At 37.0% G+C, this 17,947-nt stretch overlaps 1 protein-coding gene across 1 annotated transcript; it reads right to left on the bottom strand.

Moving 5' to 3' along the window:
• Positions 1-58: 58 nt before the first annotated feature.
• LOC306910795 (flotillin-2a) lies at positions 59-17,930 on the bottom strand. Its single transcript, XM_079485637.1, has 11 exons — positions 17,695-17,930; positions 15,050-15,131; positions 9,696-9,786; positions 5,498-5,621; positions 5,078-5,196; positions 4,691-4,804; positions 4,468-4,587; positions 4,161-4,375; positions 3,321-3,504; positions 3,014-3,163; positions 59-1,902 (listed from the first exon to the last, which is right to left on the bottom strand). The coding sequence occupies exons 1-11, from the start codon at positions 17,741-17,743 to the stop codon at positions 1,864-1,866; spliced, it is 1,287 nt and encodes a 428-aa protein (XP_079341763.1). The 5' UTR covers positions 17,744-17,930; the 3' UTR covers positions 59-1,863.
• Positions 17,931-17,947: the final 17 nt, after the last annotated feature.

The following is a 17,947-nucleotide window of genomic DNA, read 5'->3' as shown; positions in this document are numbered from 1 at the left end:
AGTCCACAACAACAGCAATACTCATAATGTTTTTTATGTTTATAAAACAAACAAAGATGCATTAAATCAAGAAACATTTATTGAATGTGATCAGACTTCTGAATAGATATGCATAAATTGTATATTCATTCAATAGCAAAGAGAGTTGTATTAAGAAAGAGGCATTGAATACAGTATACGCATTGCTATGTAACACATTCATTACATGTGATTGTTAGTGGTGCAAACGATACAAACTCTAAAACAAACACACTCAGGTCAGAAAGAACAATATTATTTAGTTTAGGTTAAGCATAGAAAAGTTTCTTTTGAAGTTAAATGTGTGCAGCATCTTATAAACAACTGCTGCATTATAGATGACAGTTCCCTTTTTTCTGCAGTTCAGAAACAATAACAAAAAAATTTGCTTTTAAGAACCTTCACAAATACTTCTGCCAAATTGTTCCGATTAAAAAAGGCCCAAGATTGCATTTGGCATGCGAGTACATTGTCGCATCTACTGATGTTGAATGTTTGGCAAACTGCTTTATATTTAATGGCAAGAACCTCTACAAAACAAAAAATGCTCCCAGTTACCCACGACGGCAAACATGTGGCAGAGTAAAAAAAGTACGATAACATTCTAAATGATGAAATTCACATAAACAGCAAATACCTGACAGAGTGCATACATTACCTGAAGATTTTCAACACACTTCTAGAACAACGTACTACCAAGGAGATATGAAATATAACCACGAATTACAAGGTTAAAAGAATGTCAACAAAAAGAGGAAGCTCCTGTGTACGGTTACGGATGAGATCTAAGAAAATACAAAACTTGAAGATTCTTTTTACAACAGTTAATAAAGCATTAACACAGCCAATAGAAGACTAAAGCTTTGAACATCTGCATAAACACTAGGCGAGGTATTTGTTTGTGATTTCTGTGAAAAAATAAAAACAACATTGATAAACTCTGCTGATTCAAGTTTTGGCCTATGCTAAGATCACTTAAAATCCACTAAAAAGACAAAAAATTCTGAAAAGCATTAAAGAGTAAATACGGCTGAAGGCAGACAGATGGAAAAAGTAAAACCTAACCGTATACTATTATTATCTGTATATACTTCCATAACAAAAATAGTATTAAGTTCACCCAAAGATAATATGGGATGGAATTCATGTAGTTATTGGATCGTAACGCAATTACAATTGATCATAATGTATCCCAGTTTAATTTGCTTCACATAACAGACTAAATATGAAATGAGTGACCGACAGACCAATTAAAGTGAGACTGATTGTCCACATAAAAAAATCCCTTCCAGCCACAGAAATATAAAATGACTAAAAGACTATGCTCTATATATCTGAACTGTATACAGACATGGTTATGATTCAACGTACGTTTAAATGGTCTCTGGTTATATGTAAAGACTAGAATGAAAAAGTAGATCAAGCGCTCATTTGACCTGAACAAAACTAAAATGACTAAACATGCTCTAACAAATCTAACAGCTCTTCTATAGTTACTAAATACTTTCTATTTAACTTCATACATTGCATAAATGTAACCGTGACAATCCCACAACTACCAGGATCATTTCACATAACAAAAAGCTGTAGCTGCTCACTTTTGACCTTTTTTCTACCAACTCTGCATTTAAAAGAAGAATAGGGATGAGGTATGTTTTTAAACGAAACCGACAATAAAGGCAAACAGTAATTTAACAATAGCAAAAAGTTCACCGGGTCTAGAAAATGTAATTCCTAATTTCTGTAGAAATAAAATGGCTTTCAAGTGTTTTTTCAAGGCAATCCACAGGTACGTGCGTGTGGCTGAAGTGTTGGAAAGGCAGCTGAGTGCAGGAGGGAGAGTGTTTAAGCCTGAGGGTTGGTCATTTTCTGCAGCAATGGTATCTGTAGAGGATCAACAAGTTCATTTATATAACAAATAACAAAATATTTACATTGTAGACAAGTTAAAGGTTATCCTGTTCTATTTCTGAGAAATACGTATGTTTAAGAAGTACCAGCAAAAATTAAGCAAGTTTGAAGGTTCACAGTTTAAAAAATAATCAAACAAACAAAAAAGATGCTCGCTTTGACAAACTTAAAATTTGACCAACTACAATAAAGATCACCTAAAGTAAAAATAAAAGGTGAAATATCTTAAGGAACAAATTGCTGAAGGGCAGGATCTAAAACCTCAAATAATTTAAATGCAACAAAGATGTTAAATGGTCAATTAATTTGTAATTTTAAGTAATCAAAAGTGTTTAAAAAATGAAGCATCACATGCATTAGATGCAATGAGATTAGGATTACATTTATAGGACAAATATGAAGATTTTACTATAAATTGTCCTGCTAATGTTTGTAGTCACAAATGCAACATTTTGAAAACAACACCCAAGGCAGCGTTTTTATAAAATAACTAACTCTATATATTAAAGCCTTAAATATTATGGAAAGTTGTACATTCATTTTATGTATTTATATGTGTATTTTACTTAGTTTTTCTTTGATTCTCTGTTGTATTATGTTGTAATAATTGTATCTTAGTCTACAAGTATCTTGTATCTTAGATTTTTACTAATTTTAGCCTGTAATGCTTCTAAAGATTGTAAAATGCAACTGCACCAAATGCATGAAAATAAAATGTGTATGTAGTGCCTCCCAGTGGACATTCTACAAAAAATACAGAAGTATATATTCTACCAGATATTCTACCAGAGAGTTTTATCGTCTCACATTTCCCCATTTACACTGTACGTTAAAATAAAAAAATCAGTCCAATAAAAATTTGACTCAGAATCGCACAGTGCATGCCCGCCTTACTGCATATACAGTAGGTCCTACCCCATATAGTAGGTATAGGTATAGTATAAGTCACATTTGCCCATGAGATGAGGTTAGCATAACACAACAAATTGACGCAGCGATTTAAACCTTAAAGGTAATACATATTTTCAATGTCCAACATGATATTACAAAGTCCTTCCAATGCTGTGCAATACACCTCATTTACCTTGGACAGATCCACCCCTGTGAGAGCGTTCACAGAAACAGGAAGTTCAGCTAACAGGCGATTCACTTCCCCAGTGACGCGGCCACCCTCACCAGTCAGGATCACAATCTCACTGGTACGGGCCAAAGGTGCTGCCACCTTCTTAGCAATCTGTGGAGATAAGAGTGTCAGGTGTTGATTAGTTAACAAATGTTAATATGTTGCGATTTATTCTAGTCACACTTAATTATAAAAAGAAAATAATTGGAAAAACGCTTGAAACAAAAAAGAAAAAAAAGTGCAGTGGATTTTCCAGAATTCCACACACCTTCGGCAGAGCCTCCAGGACGAGGGCGGTTTTGGCAGCCTCCCCATACTGCTGATAGGCGTCAGCTTTAAGTCTCATCCTTTCAGCTTCAGCTTTACCCACAGCTTCAATAGAACCAGCCTCTGCCTCTCCAATACGCTTGATCTTCTCCGCTTCAGCCTGTGCCGTCAACACCGTCTTTATCCTGACATAGAAGAGCAGAGAATCAAATAGATTTCTAAATAGCATCTGTGGCGAGCAGGGTGGGAGGAGAGCCATATCATTTTAATAAGATCCAGTTTTAGGGCCAACATCATCAGTCTCTTAACATGGAAACAAAGGTGAGAGTCCTTTCTCATTTGGATTAACAGAATTATATGGATGGAAATGGAGTTTAAAGGGGGGATGCAACAGTGTTTCATGCTTCTCATGCTTGACATGGTCAACTTGTCAAAAAGGAGTTGGACGTATGACGCAGTATTTCTGTGCTTAATACACTCCCCCAGGGTTCACATAGGTTTCGGAAAGTTTTTTTCTAACATGAAAATCAGTTTCGTAACAACTTTTCTTAGTTCTTTATTGGAGAATTCTCCCGGAAGAGCACGCCTACGGCAAGGCAAAAGAAATAGCCCGCCCATGCCTGAAATAATCGTACAGTTATATCTGTCTTTTATAAATGTCATCATACTAAAGACTCTAGGGGTATTTGAGTTACGGCCACTTTAATCTAGATGTTATCTTTGAAAGCAGATGGGAGTAAAAGCATTCAAAGTTTTAGACTTAAATAATGTAAGAACGCCTTGTGTGCATGTTTATTTGAAGTCAGTGAATCTAATATCTCGCCCCTTTGACGTCACTCACTTCTGTGCCTCAGCGAGCTGCTCCATCTTGTAGGCTTCGGCCTCAGCTGGTCTCTTCACAGTGGCGATCAGCTCCTTATCCGTCCTTGCAATCTCCTTTTCCTCAATGGAGATCTGTTTCTTCCTCTGGACCACCTCAATCTCAATCTCCTCCAGTCTGATTTTCTGCTGCTCCTTGGCTGCCTGGAGCTCGTAGGCCAACTGTGCCTCAGCTTTCTGAAGGGAGAAAGCAAAAAACCATTGTGAAGAGACACAAACAAAGGAAAAGGTGAGAACATGAGAGTGTGAGAGGGAAAAAAGCTTTTTACCTTCGTGTTCACTTCCTGATTGAAAGCGGCTTTCTGCATCTCCAGCTCTCGCTTCGAATCTGCCATTTTTGTATCAGCTTGGAATTTCACGTCCATCATTTCCTTCTTACATTCTGCTTCCTGTAGCATGAGAACATCAAATGTGAGGAAACAGAAAAGGCACTCGTTCTTACCCAGAATTCACACAAACAAACAGAGATCGGCGTCTGATTCTTTTGCTCACCCTGATTCCAGCGTCTCTTTCGGCCTCGGCCACTCCAATGTCAGCATCTCTCTGAACAGCAGCAGTCTGAGATTTTCCTAAAGAGCTCAGATAGTCTACTTTATCATAGACATCCTGTTGAGAGAGTACACACACAATTCAGACACTTTTATGACCCTGATGTGAATTGGGCTGGTACGACCGGAAGTAGTAAACTAAATAAAAATTTAAAGCAAACTATATTTACACTGTTTATAATTTATATAATTTTGAATGAGTCAATTATATACGGTACCTTACAAACTTTAAGAAATAATACAAATTAGTATTTGCGCATGCAAATATTGATACATTTTTAATGTTCTGCCGCCTCTAACAGAAACGCTTGTCATTTTGATGAATGCATACCTTAATAGTAAAGCTTAGAATCTCAATACCCATCCTGCCCACATCAGGGGACGCCACCTCTCTCACCAGCTTAGCAAACTGATCCCTGTCCTGGTAGATCTGCTCTACCGTCAGGGTCCCTGTGAACACAAGTATGAAGTGAGGAAATATGAGACATGATGTAGAAAACCAACCTGTGGCGTCATCTGGTCTACAATAAAACGACTACACAACATCCAGCTTGAGTTGAAGGACACAAGAATCTCTCATTAGTAAGCGTGCTAAAACAGGAAGTATACAAGTAAAAAGCAGCTTCACCCCGCCACTGAAATATATGTGAATAAACATGCAGTCACTGTACTGTATGAATAATGTACGTTTGTAGGATTGCTGTAGATTTTCCAGATCTGGGTACAGACTCGAGTGTCCAGCATCACTCACCCAAAATAGAGCGTAGGTGACCTTCCAGCGTCTGCAGAATGACACTTTTAATTTCTGCCACTGTCTTGCCCAGGAACTGTTCGCAGGCATAACCCAGCAACTCATTGTCCGTCATGACCTTCACCTGATAGCCGAACACACATATATGTCAGTCATATTCCAACAGAGTCTTGCTTTGAAACACAGTACTGCCATATACTACAGCTGGCTATTACTCGAACAGTATAGGGACAAGGCAGCTAACGTGTATATATTTATCGTATATTTAAATATCTCAATGGAAAAGAGCTTTAATACACTGAAAATATTTTAAAAACAGATTCAATTTTACAGCCTCATTAAAACTACACTGTAAACGCTTGCACTTTTACATGTATTGGAATAGCTGTTTTCAGGAACTGCAATCTCATGTGTGCTGGAAGGTATTTTAATGAGATTTATTACACATCATAAGGCAGACATGAGCCTTTAAGCACAACCAAACTTGCAGAATGTTTAATGTAAAACTAAGCTCGTGACTGGTGAAGGGACATGCTGCAATCATCATTCATGCCATTCTGAGGTTACGTGCAAAAGCGTTAAGTACATACAAGTATGTTAAATAAAATAAAAAAATATGAAATAGAAAGTTTAAAATACGCATTACATTCAAGCAGTTAGGCTGGGTGATTTATAAAATATTTACAATATATTCCCAAAGAAAATGAATTAATATTTATAAAAATCTGTTGTGTTTTAATCAGTTCAATGAGCCTTTTAAAAAAACAAGTATTCATGTAAATTATTAAATATAATTTGTTGTGTTTTTAGTTCAAGTCCTGTTTTAGCAAATATATAGATAGTGAAAACTTGAAACGTCTTTAAATATCAAAACACCCAAACCTAGTGTGCTTCAATGTTACTTACAATTTGTGTTAAGAGTGATTTGGTGATTATGAAAATAATCATATGGAGTTATGTAATATTTCAAATGTTTAAATTAATATCTGTTCACATGCATCTGCAAAAATAAAGAAATAAAAAACAAAACATATCAGAAGAACGGTATATGGCTCCTTTTCCCTAAAACTTAATTGGAACATTAATAAAAAAAAAACATTTTCAAACTTGCAGAAGTGATATACAGTATAGTTTGTGCGGTTCTTCAAGTTATCAAGTAGAGGCTCCACTCATCTAAAACCAGCTCCTTCACACACAAACCATTGCATAAATATTTATTAAGCCTTTTTTTAGGCTCAACATATCGTAAAGAAGTATTTGATTCTGAAGAAAGCCAAACTTTAACAAACACGTTTAGAGAGGGTGTGCAACTCCCCCATAGTTGTACGGTACAGCAGTGCAGTACAAAGCTGTATGAAGCTACTGTGCGTCTTTTGTTTGTCTACATCCAGTCAGAATCTCAAAAGATGACATGAGTAATGCACTCTGTAATGCAGGACATCAGATAATGGCTGGTCTAGACACTCTCTTATGCTTAAAAAACAATCCACTCAGTTGCTTGGACCTGATGCCATCTTTCCACTTATACATCATAACATTATTAAAGGAATTAGACTGCTACACCAGTAGAACAAAGTCAAAATGATGTGCTTGTGGAGTGTTTTCAGAATCGGATGATTGAACCGACTTTAAAAATGCAAATGAATAATGAAGTGTTATACCATTAACAGCCAACAGAGGGAGCAGTGTCTCGACATTCAAATGAAATATAACCGCATTATACCTCCAACCCACACTAGAACAGAAAGTCTCATATTGTGCTCACGGAAACCACAACATTAATTTGAAAAAAAGGAAATGAGATAAACAATAAAAAAGAAAGTAGAATTAGTTTTTCTTTAGAAAATTTCCAGATGTGTTTTTCTTCTTATGAAACAACGTTATCTTTACTCTGGATAAAGAAACTGCAATCCAAGTATTATCCGGGTAAATATCTGTATCTGCCGGTGAAAATACACTGGGATTGATTTACTAAAGAAAACATGCCAAAGGAAGAGAACACTGAAGCAGGCTGAGTTGTTAACAGATAAGTGGCTCCATTAGTTCAACATCTGCTAGACCTGCATTTACAAATCACATGAGACAGGCGTCTTATAAGTGCTCCAAAACTGGTGGTTTTTTTTTTTTACGTCAACATAATCCTTCCTTTCACGTTATAGAACAGCCATCTCTGTGTTGATACGCAAAAAAAAAAAATTCTTGAGGGTAAGTAAATACCACCCATTTAAATCAGTAAAATTTTAATTTAATATATTAGGTAGCAATGTAAACCATATGCAAACTTGCTGAATCTACTTGCTGAGGTAACAATTTGCACTCTATTAGATTGAGTAGATTTTATTCTATATTTTTAAAGGCGTGGTGCAACGGTGTGTCATGCATTCTGACTTCTTCACAGTGTTAAACGTCCTGTCTTCTCATGCTTAACATGGTCAACTCTTCAAAAAACGACGTGGACATATTATGTAGTATTTCTGTGCTCCATACAAATTTGTTACGTAACAACTTTCTTTAGTCCCTTATTGGACAATTCTCTCGGAAAAGCATGCAAGATATACGGCATAACGCTGGATTTGGAGATCGTTTGAAATTGATAGAAGGAGCGGCGGTCCCAGCGCTAAAAGATACCGGACATGAACTGCATGCGGTAAGTGAAACTGTTTTCTTGGGAATGTGTGCGCAAATGCTTTAGTATTCAGTAAGTTTGCATATGGTTTACTTTGCTACCTAATATATTCAAGTAAAATTGAACTGATTTGCATGGGTAATATTAATATTATAATATACTAACCCTCAAGCATCATCTTTGTATGGAGACACTTAGTGCCCTATAGTCTCTATGGAAACAGATTTTTGGAATGTCTTGTTTAAGTTCCCTATCCGATCAAACGTGGCGACCAGAGATAAATGGCCTGCAATAGCAGAACTGCCACTCTCAGTTACAATGCTCTTATTGTAATTTGCCATCAGACTAAAAAAAATTCTAAATAAAATCTTGTATAATTTTTTATTCAATTCATTACAAGTGTCAGCACTTGTCAGTAGAATTTTAAACAAACTGGTTTCCTTGAAGGTAAACATGTGACCCTAGTTAAACAATTAAGCTTTTGGCACAATGACAACAGAGGTACCAAATGTGCAAAACGTCAAGCAATCTTTAATAATAAATAAAAAACCAGCATATAATTGCATCCAGATTGATTTTATCTGTTAGGGAAGAGCCATTTTAAACAAATAACTACAAACATCCATAATATCAACACAACACAAACATGAAGGTCACAAACCATAAATTCACACAGTGTTTATAGTTTCAAGTTTTTATATAGGTTTTCTGAAAGGCACAGTTTACCCAAAATTCAAGTCATCATTTGCTCACTTTCCAGTTGTTCTAAATCTATAGAAATTTCTTTGGTGTGATGAACACAGAGAACGATATTTGGAAAAATGTTTGTACCCAAACAAACAATAAAAAAATTACAGCTTTCCTGTACAGTGGTTAAAGCACGGAGCTAACAACGCCAAGGTCATGGGTTCGGTCCCAGGGATTGCACATCCTCAAAAACAATTGTATAGTATCATGAAATGTAAGTCCCTTTGGATAAAAGCGTCTGCAAAATGCATAAATAAATATAGGTTATTACAAACTGTTCTTGGACACCACTGACTACCATAGTAGGACACATTTCAATAGTAGTCAAAAGTGCCACGGAACTCTTTGCTTTTTTACATTCTTCAAAATAACTTATTTTGTGTTCAACAGATCAAAGAAATGTATGAAGCAATTTTTCCTACTATGGTGGTCAAGAACTGTTTGAACTGTTCTTCTAAATATCTTTCTTTAAAAGGACTTTATAAATGAAGACTGAAGATTTTTTGGGTGAACTGTTCCTTTAACAACCATTTCGGTAGAATGAATTTACAACATTATACGGCAGATTTCCCCAGGCAATTTGAAAGACTAAGAAACTAATAAATTCTGTTCAGTCTTTCCATATCTGTACAACATTTCATTCAGGTCAGTGACCTTCAGTCTGCTGATACACACTAAGATTGGCACATCTCAGCCCTGAGGGTCAAGGGAGCTGGGAAGGGAGCACAATGAGAGGAAATAAAAAGGGTGGTACAGAAAGAAGCTGTTGGGTCCTGGAAAACCTGAAAGAGGCATTTGGAGGTTAGGTGAGGTATGGTGGTTTACCTGTGCCACACCTGTGACAGTAATAGCTACCCCCTCGGCTGTCTCTACATCCTCACACTTGGGTTGCAGGGTCATAATCTCAAGGGTTATCCTGTGGAAAACGCAAAAAAGGGAAACAAACCAAAAAACGTTGGCTATGAACTATGGGAAGAGTGTAAAGAAAAGCGGAGCCGAAACGGAAAGAAAGTGGGAATAAAGAAACATGTGAAAGTAAAGACACAAAGTGAAGGGAGAAAATACGAACACAAGCACTCGTGGTCCACACATGTCAGGTGTTTTGACCACTGGCTGTTACGGAATGCTCTGAATTCAGATTCCAAGACTCGCTTTTACACAGTCATTTAACCTCGACCGCATTTTAATTCATCTTAAAATAAAAGAAAATTTTCCCAAAATGCCAATTATCTGATCCATTCATCATCCATTACAGAAACCCAGCGGTCAGAGCACACCGACGTGAGCCCTTAGTAATATGAACCATGAGCGCGCTGAGCAGCCAAGCACCAGACAAGGAAAGCGAACAATCGCTTGCTCTCTCTCGCCATCTCTGCAGAGAAAAAGGCAACACAAGATTGTGGACCAGAGCGTGAGAACGTGTGTGTGTGTGTGTGGGTAATGCAGAAAAGGAACCAGGTCACCGTCTTTCACATCCTGAGCGCCTGAATTGTACTCTACTTTTTTTCCCTCGTTTGGTTGGCTTTTGTCATTAAATGTGATTACCTGAGCGACCCCTGTCACATCCAAGGGGACACCCTCCGAAGTTTCGATATTCTCACAGCGACACAGGATGGTCATTATCTCCAGAGACAGTCTATGCAGGGAAATGGGGGAGGGAGGGGGTGAGGTGGGGAGGCAGGACAGCACAATATTGTCAGCGTGTTAACATTTGTGAAGGGGAGATCAGGGGTCGGGGTGGACTGGCGCTGTTGTTGACCGCAGTTGTATCCGGAGCATCAGGGAGTCGTCGCCTGCTGCAGATGAAGAGATCTTCTATCATATCATTTCCCTTTGAAATGTCATGTCACGCCATCTAAATTACTTTCTTTTATAAAAACTTGTATTGTGGATGCCTTTGCACTACCTGTTAAGTAAGTCTCGACTTGTTACTGTTCGTTTCTTTAAACAAACGAAAAAGCAATTTCTATCTGTGAATACGTTTTCATATGGCATGTACTTCTTGAATTTATATAGTGACATGGAAACGTCTACAAAAAAAAAAACACTGGTAAAATGCTATTTTCGTTTCATAATGTTTTTGTAGCTTTTCTTATTAGCACAACAATTGGAGTGAAATGGACCCCGCAAGTTCAAAACCTGATGATCCATTTCTCCTGGATGGTTGGAAAATATTCCAAAGAGCATCTTGCATGCTTAAGCGGAAGCAAAAAAATCTGTTACACTTTAGAGGCCATCCACACGGAGATGCGTTTTGCTGTATACATAAAAATGTTGAATCGTATCTGCAATTCGTCCAGACGGATCTGGTATTTGGGAGCCTGACACGAGCTATTTTTTTCAAACCGGGTGAATAATTCTGAAAACGCCACCCTTGCGTTTCGTGTGTATAGCAGATTGGTTTATTTTCTTAAACAATGATGTCCTCACCCCAGCGAGCAAAGTTTATGCGCATTCTCCTACTCCGTTTTTAGTGCATCTCTGTGTGGCAGAATTACAGCGCCACATACTGTTTGGCTACATCATTTTGAGTCTAGCGGTTTCGTGTGTACGCAGATATTTCTTGAGACGATGCCGTGAAAAGGAAAAAAAAGATCGGGTAGGGAAAGCTCTGGCTTCGTGTGAATGTGGCCTAGGGACCAATTCTCAATATTAACTAGTTGCTTATTAGCATGCATATTATTGCACATATTCTGCATAAGCATATTCTACATCCCTAATTCGCTAGCCACTGCCTAAACCTAGCAACTATCATACTTTACTATAAATAAGCACCCGATTAGGAGTTCATCGAGGCAAAAGTCGTAGTTAATGGTTGTTAATAGTGAGAATTGGACCTTCAAATAAAGTGTGACCAAAAAAATTCTATGTTATTTGGTCTGAACATACATTCTTAACAAGGAATGTACAGAATGTTCAGCAGCCGAAATTAATCGACTAATAAATTGTACCGAACAATTACGCGATGATGCGATCAAGTAACACCCAGCATAGAAAGGGATGCACACTATTTTTAAAACATGTTCACAGTGTGGAAGCATTTTAAAGTGTCGGAGAAAGAACATTTCTGAACGATAGGCGGTAGCGCAGTCGGTAACCCTGTTCATAATCAGCCTTTAGGGGTCGTTTACACCAGACCTCTTTCAAGTGAAAGCGCAAAACAATTTATGCGGTTTGGCTGTCCGTTTACACGGAAACGGCGTTTTAGGGGACTGATAACGCAAAATTTTGAAAATGGGTTTCAAAGTGCAAGTTTTTGAAAACCACAGCGTTCTCATTTACGTGTAAACCCCGAAGTACGCAAGAATGAGAAGATGACATCGTGCGCATGTGTATTAGGTGTGGGGGTGTGGTATGCGTGTGTACACCCAAACACAACGAAGAAGAAGAAACAAATACAACAATGGTGGATTACATGGGTTTTTTGTGCTGCGTAATAGTTTGTTCATGCTTCTCCAGCAAAGTGTAGATTTACTACACCAGTTCTAGAACCACCAGCGGAGACCTACAGCAAAATCTTAACACTCATTCAAGGCGATGAAGGGTTTTTAAACAGCGATTTTGGATCAGATCCGGGAGGACGAGTAGATGGAAGGAAAACTTTTGAATGTCCAAACTTTGCGCCATTTTGTTTGTATATGTGCGCACGCTTCTCTTAACTATAAATGAGGAGAAATGCAGCGCTCTGTATTGTATGGTCTCTTTAGCGACGGAAGTCCGCCTTCCAATAAACCGTCAAGCAATCATCAGGGACTCTGGTATTTTTTCTTTACAAAGTGATGTCGCCAACTACTGGCGTGGCATGCGTAATAGTGTTTTAGTTATTTTTGCGGATCTGTGTAAACGCGGATTGTTTTGATAACGTTGTCGTGTGTACGTGAAACTTTTCAAAAACGCAAAAGAAAAACTTTTCCGTTTTTCATCGTAAACGTGGTCTTAGACTGAAAGTTTAATTTCAGTGCATCCCTATTACACCCTAATAGTGGTGCTAATGCTGAAACAAAAACTAATGCTACCTCGAACAACACAAGACTATGTCAAAATTCCAAAAATAACTTTTGAGCGGGGAAATCATAGAGTCGTATTCATGAAACATTTACAATTACTAACTGTGTAGTTTCATGACATATGTACGTATTCTTTTTTTATATGTGCCTTAACAAATTGAAAATAGCATGTCAAGATTTTTGGGTGGAATATTATTTCCAGTGGATTTTAGAAGTATGGATCTGTGCATTGTTTTTAACCTCAACCCTTTGATTTTATACAAAAAATTCCCAATATTAACCTTCCTAAAACTATACACTTTAGAAGCACCATGCAAACTAAAATTCAACCTGCATCTACCAAAGTTCACCTAAAAATAAAATATTTTCTCACCCTCATGTCATTCCAAACCTGTATGACGTTCTTTCTTTTGCGAAACAGAAGAAGATAAATAATGTTGGTAACCAAATAACACTTTCATTGTATAGACACAGTACCATTTTTCAAAATATATTCAGTATTCCACGGAAGAAAAAGCCATATACAGGTTTATACATGAGGATGAATAAAATACAGACTTTCATTTTTGTGTGAACTATACATTCAAGGTAGCTCCAAACGTAAATAAAATGTCTAAATCTCTGGTTAAAACGGACTAATCCTGTACATGCATTTCTGTTTTCTGAACATGTATTATCCTGAAAATAAAACCCACAACATGTCTAAATGGTCAGTATCCTTAAGGGTCTGCAATAAGGATCCTTCAGCTTAATGTTGTATTTAAACTCATGTTCTGCAGTGCGCCTCTCTCTGAAATCTTTTCTAATTCGATCAATGCAAGCTCTTAGTGCTGCCAGTAAAGCAGATTACTACATTCTTTATCAGAAAATGGGGGAGGGGAGGAGATATCCAGCCCCACCCAGTTCTGCTTTATTCCTAAACACTGCACTGGGCAAACCAACTGCTGGAACCACACCAAACAGAGAAGTATATTTCATGTCTAAATGGTAATCTGTATGTTTCAGATTATGAGGTCTTAATGTTTACTCTACGCAACTGAAACTCATAAAGATGCATTTCGCAAATGATCCTGGGCTTCGTAGAGTTGTTTTATTTTAACAATCTTACGATCCCCAGTAGGAAGTTTCCTGGAAGAATTGTAGGCGGCAGACAGCATGTAAAGGTGGGTTAGCTTGGCAAACACTTAAAAATGAGCAGGAGAGAAAAACATCAGAGAAAAAAAAACAGGCAGAATCTTTCATACTGCACATGCACAAATTTCTCATAGCATCAGGTCGATAACATAATAAAGGAAGAAAAACAGAGAGCACAGAGATAAAATATACATTTCCAAAATAAATCACATCATATATACTCACTACAATCTCTAAATTAATGTGTTGACATTTTACAGTTTTACGAATGACTAGACTCCTACATATTCTATGTTTTTATCAAAAGATGCTTTATTCACTTTTTAGCCAATGAAGCTGAACTTTGTGTTTACCCGGTATTGTTTACTCTGTTGACTTTTCCAAACACTGGCCCTGGATGTCAGTCATCACTGAACTGAATGCTGAAATGTTATTCGTTAGAAAAGGGGTTGGGCTGTAATATATTGGAAGTAATATTTGTTCATAAAGTGCGTAGGTGTAAACAACCCCACATAAATGACATCACACAGCCTCCCCTATTTTAAACATAATTCCATAATGCAGGGTACAGCAATATACCTTTACTGAAACCAGATTGATCTTAAAGTGATAGTTCACCCAAAAATGAAAATTCCTCAAACCTCATGTCATTTCATACCTGTATGAATTAAACATATTTGAAAGAATGTTAGCAATTTTCAATTCTGTGACATTATTGACTGGTTCCCCAGAGTTGTTTGTTTTCTGAAATTCTTCAAAATATCTCACTTTGTGTTCAACAGAACAAAGAAATGTATACAGGTTTGAAACAACCCGAGGGTGAGTAAATGATGAGAGAATTTTCTTTTTTGAGTGAACTAGCCCTTTCATTCTTTTTAAGTTTAACACTTTTTCATTTACATGCATGCCCTACCATGTTAGATAGCAAATTAGAGCCACAATAAAATGAACTAGCAACGGAAGAACGTTCAAAATAAGGTTTTAACTACACAATAGAACATGTGAATTTGAGGGAACGTCAAGAATGGACATGCTTACTTCTGAATGTCGGTGAGAAACCACCATGCCCAGGCCCAGCCTCCCACTGTATAGCCTTTCTCATCTGAGCCACAGCAGCCACCTAAAACAAACACAAGACAACATTAAGTACACATTCACATTCCACACTTAAATTCACTTTCAAACTCAAAATTGTTTGCGTCAGGTGAAACATGCTGCATTCATATCATTTATTTCAATCAAACTGCATTCTGGATTTATACAATTCTTTACCCCACTGTACGAGAGGAACAGATATGTAGTGGTACAGTATGGCTACCACTCACCACTTACAGAAAACCCCATATTTACCAAACTGGTTTATGACATGAACAACAACCGGTTTAGTACCACAAGCACTGAAAATCAGCGGAAAACCCCATGCAGGTCGCAAGGCAGTTCAGGTCAATAATTAACCAGAACTGCCGCTCTAAACAAAACATGCTTGTGCTGAAATCCACTGAATGCTTTACTAAAAGCACAAAAACAGATTTACCATCCTGCTACTGAAGTGTGACTAGTGTATGGATACCATTTACATCAAAACCATCATTTATACTGTGGTTAACAAATCTGGTTACAACAGCAGGGTAAACAGACACAACTAAAACCGGGTAAAATGACGAACAAAAATATTTACAAACAACACAACTTGGACAAGTATATGATTTTGTAAACATCTAGCCCCAAGGCAAACACATGCTATGCGCAGAATTCTTTTTCGATCGGTTGGAGCTTTGGCTGTGATTTGGTAAACAAATCTGTCTGCTACAGGTTATGCAAGCAGTATTGTAGAAAGGGACAAGTAAAAAATACCCTAAAAATGTTTTTACAACATATTGATGATTCAGAAATGTTTCTCATATTCTTAACAACTGTTTTAATGTGAAGTATGCTCAAATGTTTAAAATTAGTTTTATAGAAAAACATAATTGTGTTAACATATTTCTCTTTTATTACTAAGATGTAAGTTCAACAAAAAACACATTACAAATAGATCAAATATAGAAAATATTTAGCAATAAAACATCAGAATAGATGGTTCTCTAATGCCGTTTAAAAAAGCATCTTAGGGTGACACCTCAAGAAGCTGGATCATAAAATGAGAACATTCCTACAAAGTCTACGCAAAGGATGAATACACAGAAAATAAAATATAACATGGTTTTGATATTCTTTTTTTAGGCAAGTGGTCACAAATGTTTAAATCTAGGTCACGTGGATATAATCTAGGATCTCATACAAGCAGCTGCCAATGTTATAAAATTAGTCTGGATTCCTAGAGTGTTTACCATGCTATGTTTTATAAACAGAGGCCCACTGTAACCTTTATCAGAGGTATGTAAAGTATGACAGGAACCTCCTCCTAAAATGTTACTATATAGGTCTGTCCCCTGACTAGTCAAGAGCGTATCTCTGTGTAGTCGTGGTAAATCATTCCTGTCTCCGAGCAACGCGCCAACATTCAAGAAACGAAACATATTAGAAGTTTACATTTAGCAGACGCTTTTATCCAAAGCGACTTACAGATGAGGAAGCAATTATAACAACATAGGCAACAAAATACATAAGTGCATCAAAAACTAGTCCATTAAAGCCTAGCACAGTATACAAAGCTAGAAATACACATGAATATGACATTTAATCCAGGACATGTATTTGAGCATGTCAGGTCTGCTGAAATGAGAGTTTATCTACTGTCAGATATCAGCACACTCACTGCACTGGAAATCTGTGACATTATGAACAGCATTAGCAGAGAGGTTACGTATAATAATCAAGTTCTAATCAACCATGGATTATATAGACCTTCACAAGTCTAAGTCTCTAAATATAGCTAAACTTGATGTGCACTTGATAGTCTTATTTAATTAACTCTGCATATAGGAATTTATTGTGTGTCTGATATTTGACCTGTGTTTTGACTTCCATAACCTTTTATGCTTTACTTATGGTCAATGTTTTCTTGTACAGCTGCTTTGTAACAATGAAAATTGTAAAAAGCGCTATATAAATAAAGCTGACTTGACTTATGCAGGGGACTTATTTTCTGTCTTCAGCTGTTGCTTTAATAATTTGCACAGTTGGTGCTAGTTCAATAACGTGAAAGACAGATGAATTAAGTCACGTGACTTTAATTGACAGAAATGGGACCAACGTGAGCGCAACAGGAACCGCAGCATTGTGGGTAATCTAGTTTGAAGGGTCTTGTCACGTCACACACTTCAAATCTGTTTATTCATAAAGTGGCGACATTTAAATGCTCTGCCAATATGTGTTATATAAAATGTAAGTGTTTTTTTTTCTCTTTCACATTGACTTGGTACCATTATTCGTTTATAGTTATTTCTATACATCGTACCACACTTAACCCTAATAACGTCGAATCAAACGAATCATAACATAGACATGGATTTCAAACCCGGTTTAAAATAAAACAAGTTTTAATATTACAATCTAAACAGATCATACATTGTTTTACGATGAAGTGCTAGACTAACGCACGCCACAGGCAATGTCTACTACACGATCCTCGTCGAATAAAAAGCACGCAACGTTACGGTCAGCAAAAACATTTTACAGACGCTACATTTCAGATTGTGAAAGGTTGTTTTGAGGTTAAAAGAAGGCTGTTGATAGGTTACCTGACACCACTAAGGCTTCGTTCGGTCCCACCGTGTGGCAGTTCCCCATGTTTTTCTCGCCCGATGCCTTTATAAGTTTTCAAAATGTGAAATTCGCCTTTTCTGGGCGTAAATTACGACAAAACGCGTTTAATAAAAGTGTAAGGAAGGCACTTAATGGAGTACAATGTAGACCATAATAACGACTGGCTGCTTGCTTGCTTTCGTGCACAAATAGTCACCGCCCTTTCAACAATATGACGTCTTTACTATT

Source organism: Barbatula barbatula (genome assembly GCF_947034865.1).
Source record: "Barbatula barbatula genome assembly, chromosome: 2".
In the NCBI taxonomy this organism is placed as follows: Eukaryota; Metazoa; Chordata; class Actinopteri; order Cypriniformes; family Nemacheilidae; genus Barbatula; species Barbatula barbatula.
This window is presented reverse-complemented; position numbering and strand designations above follow the sequence as displayed.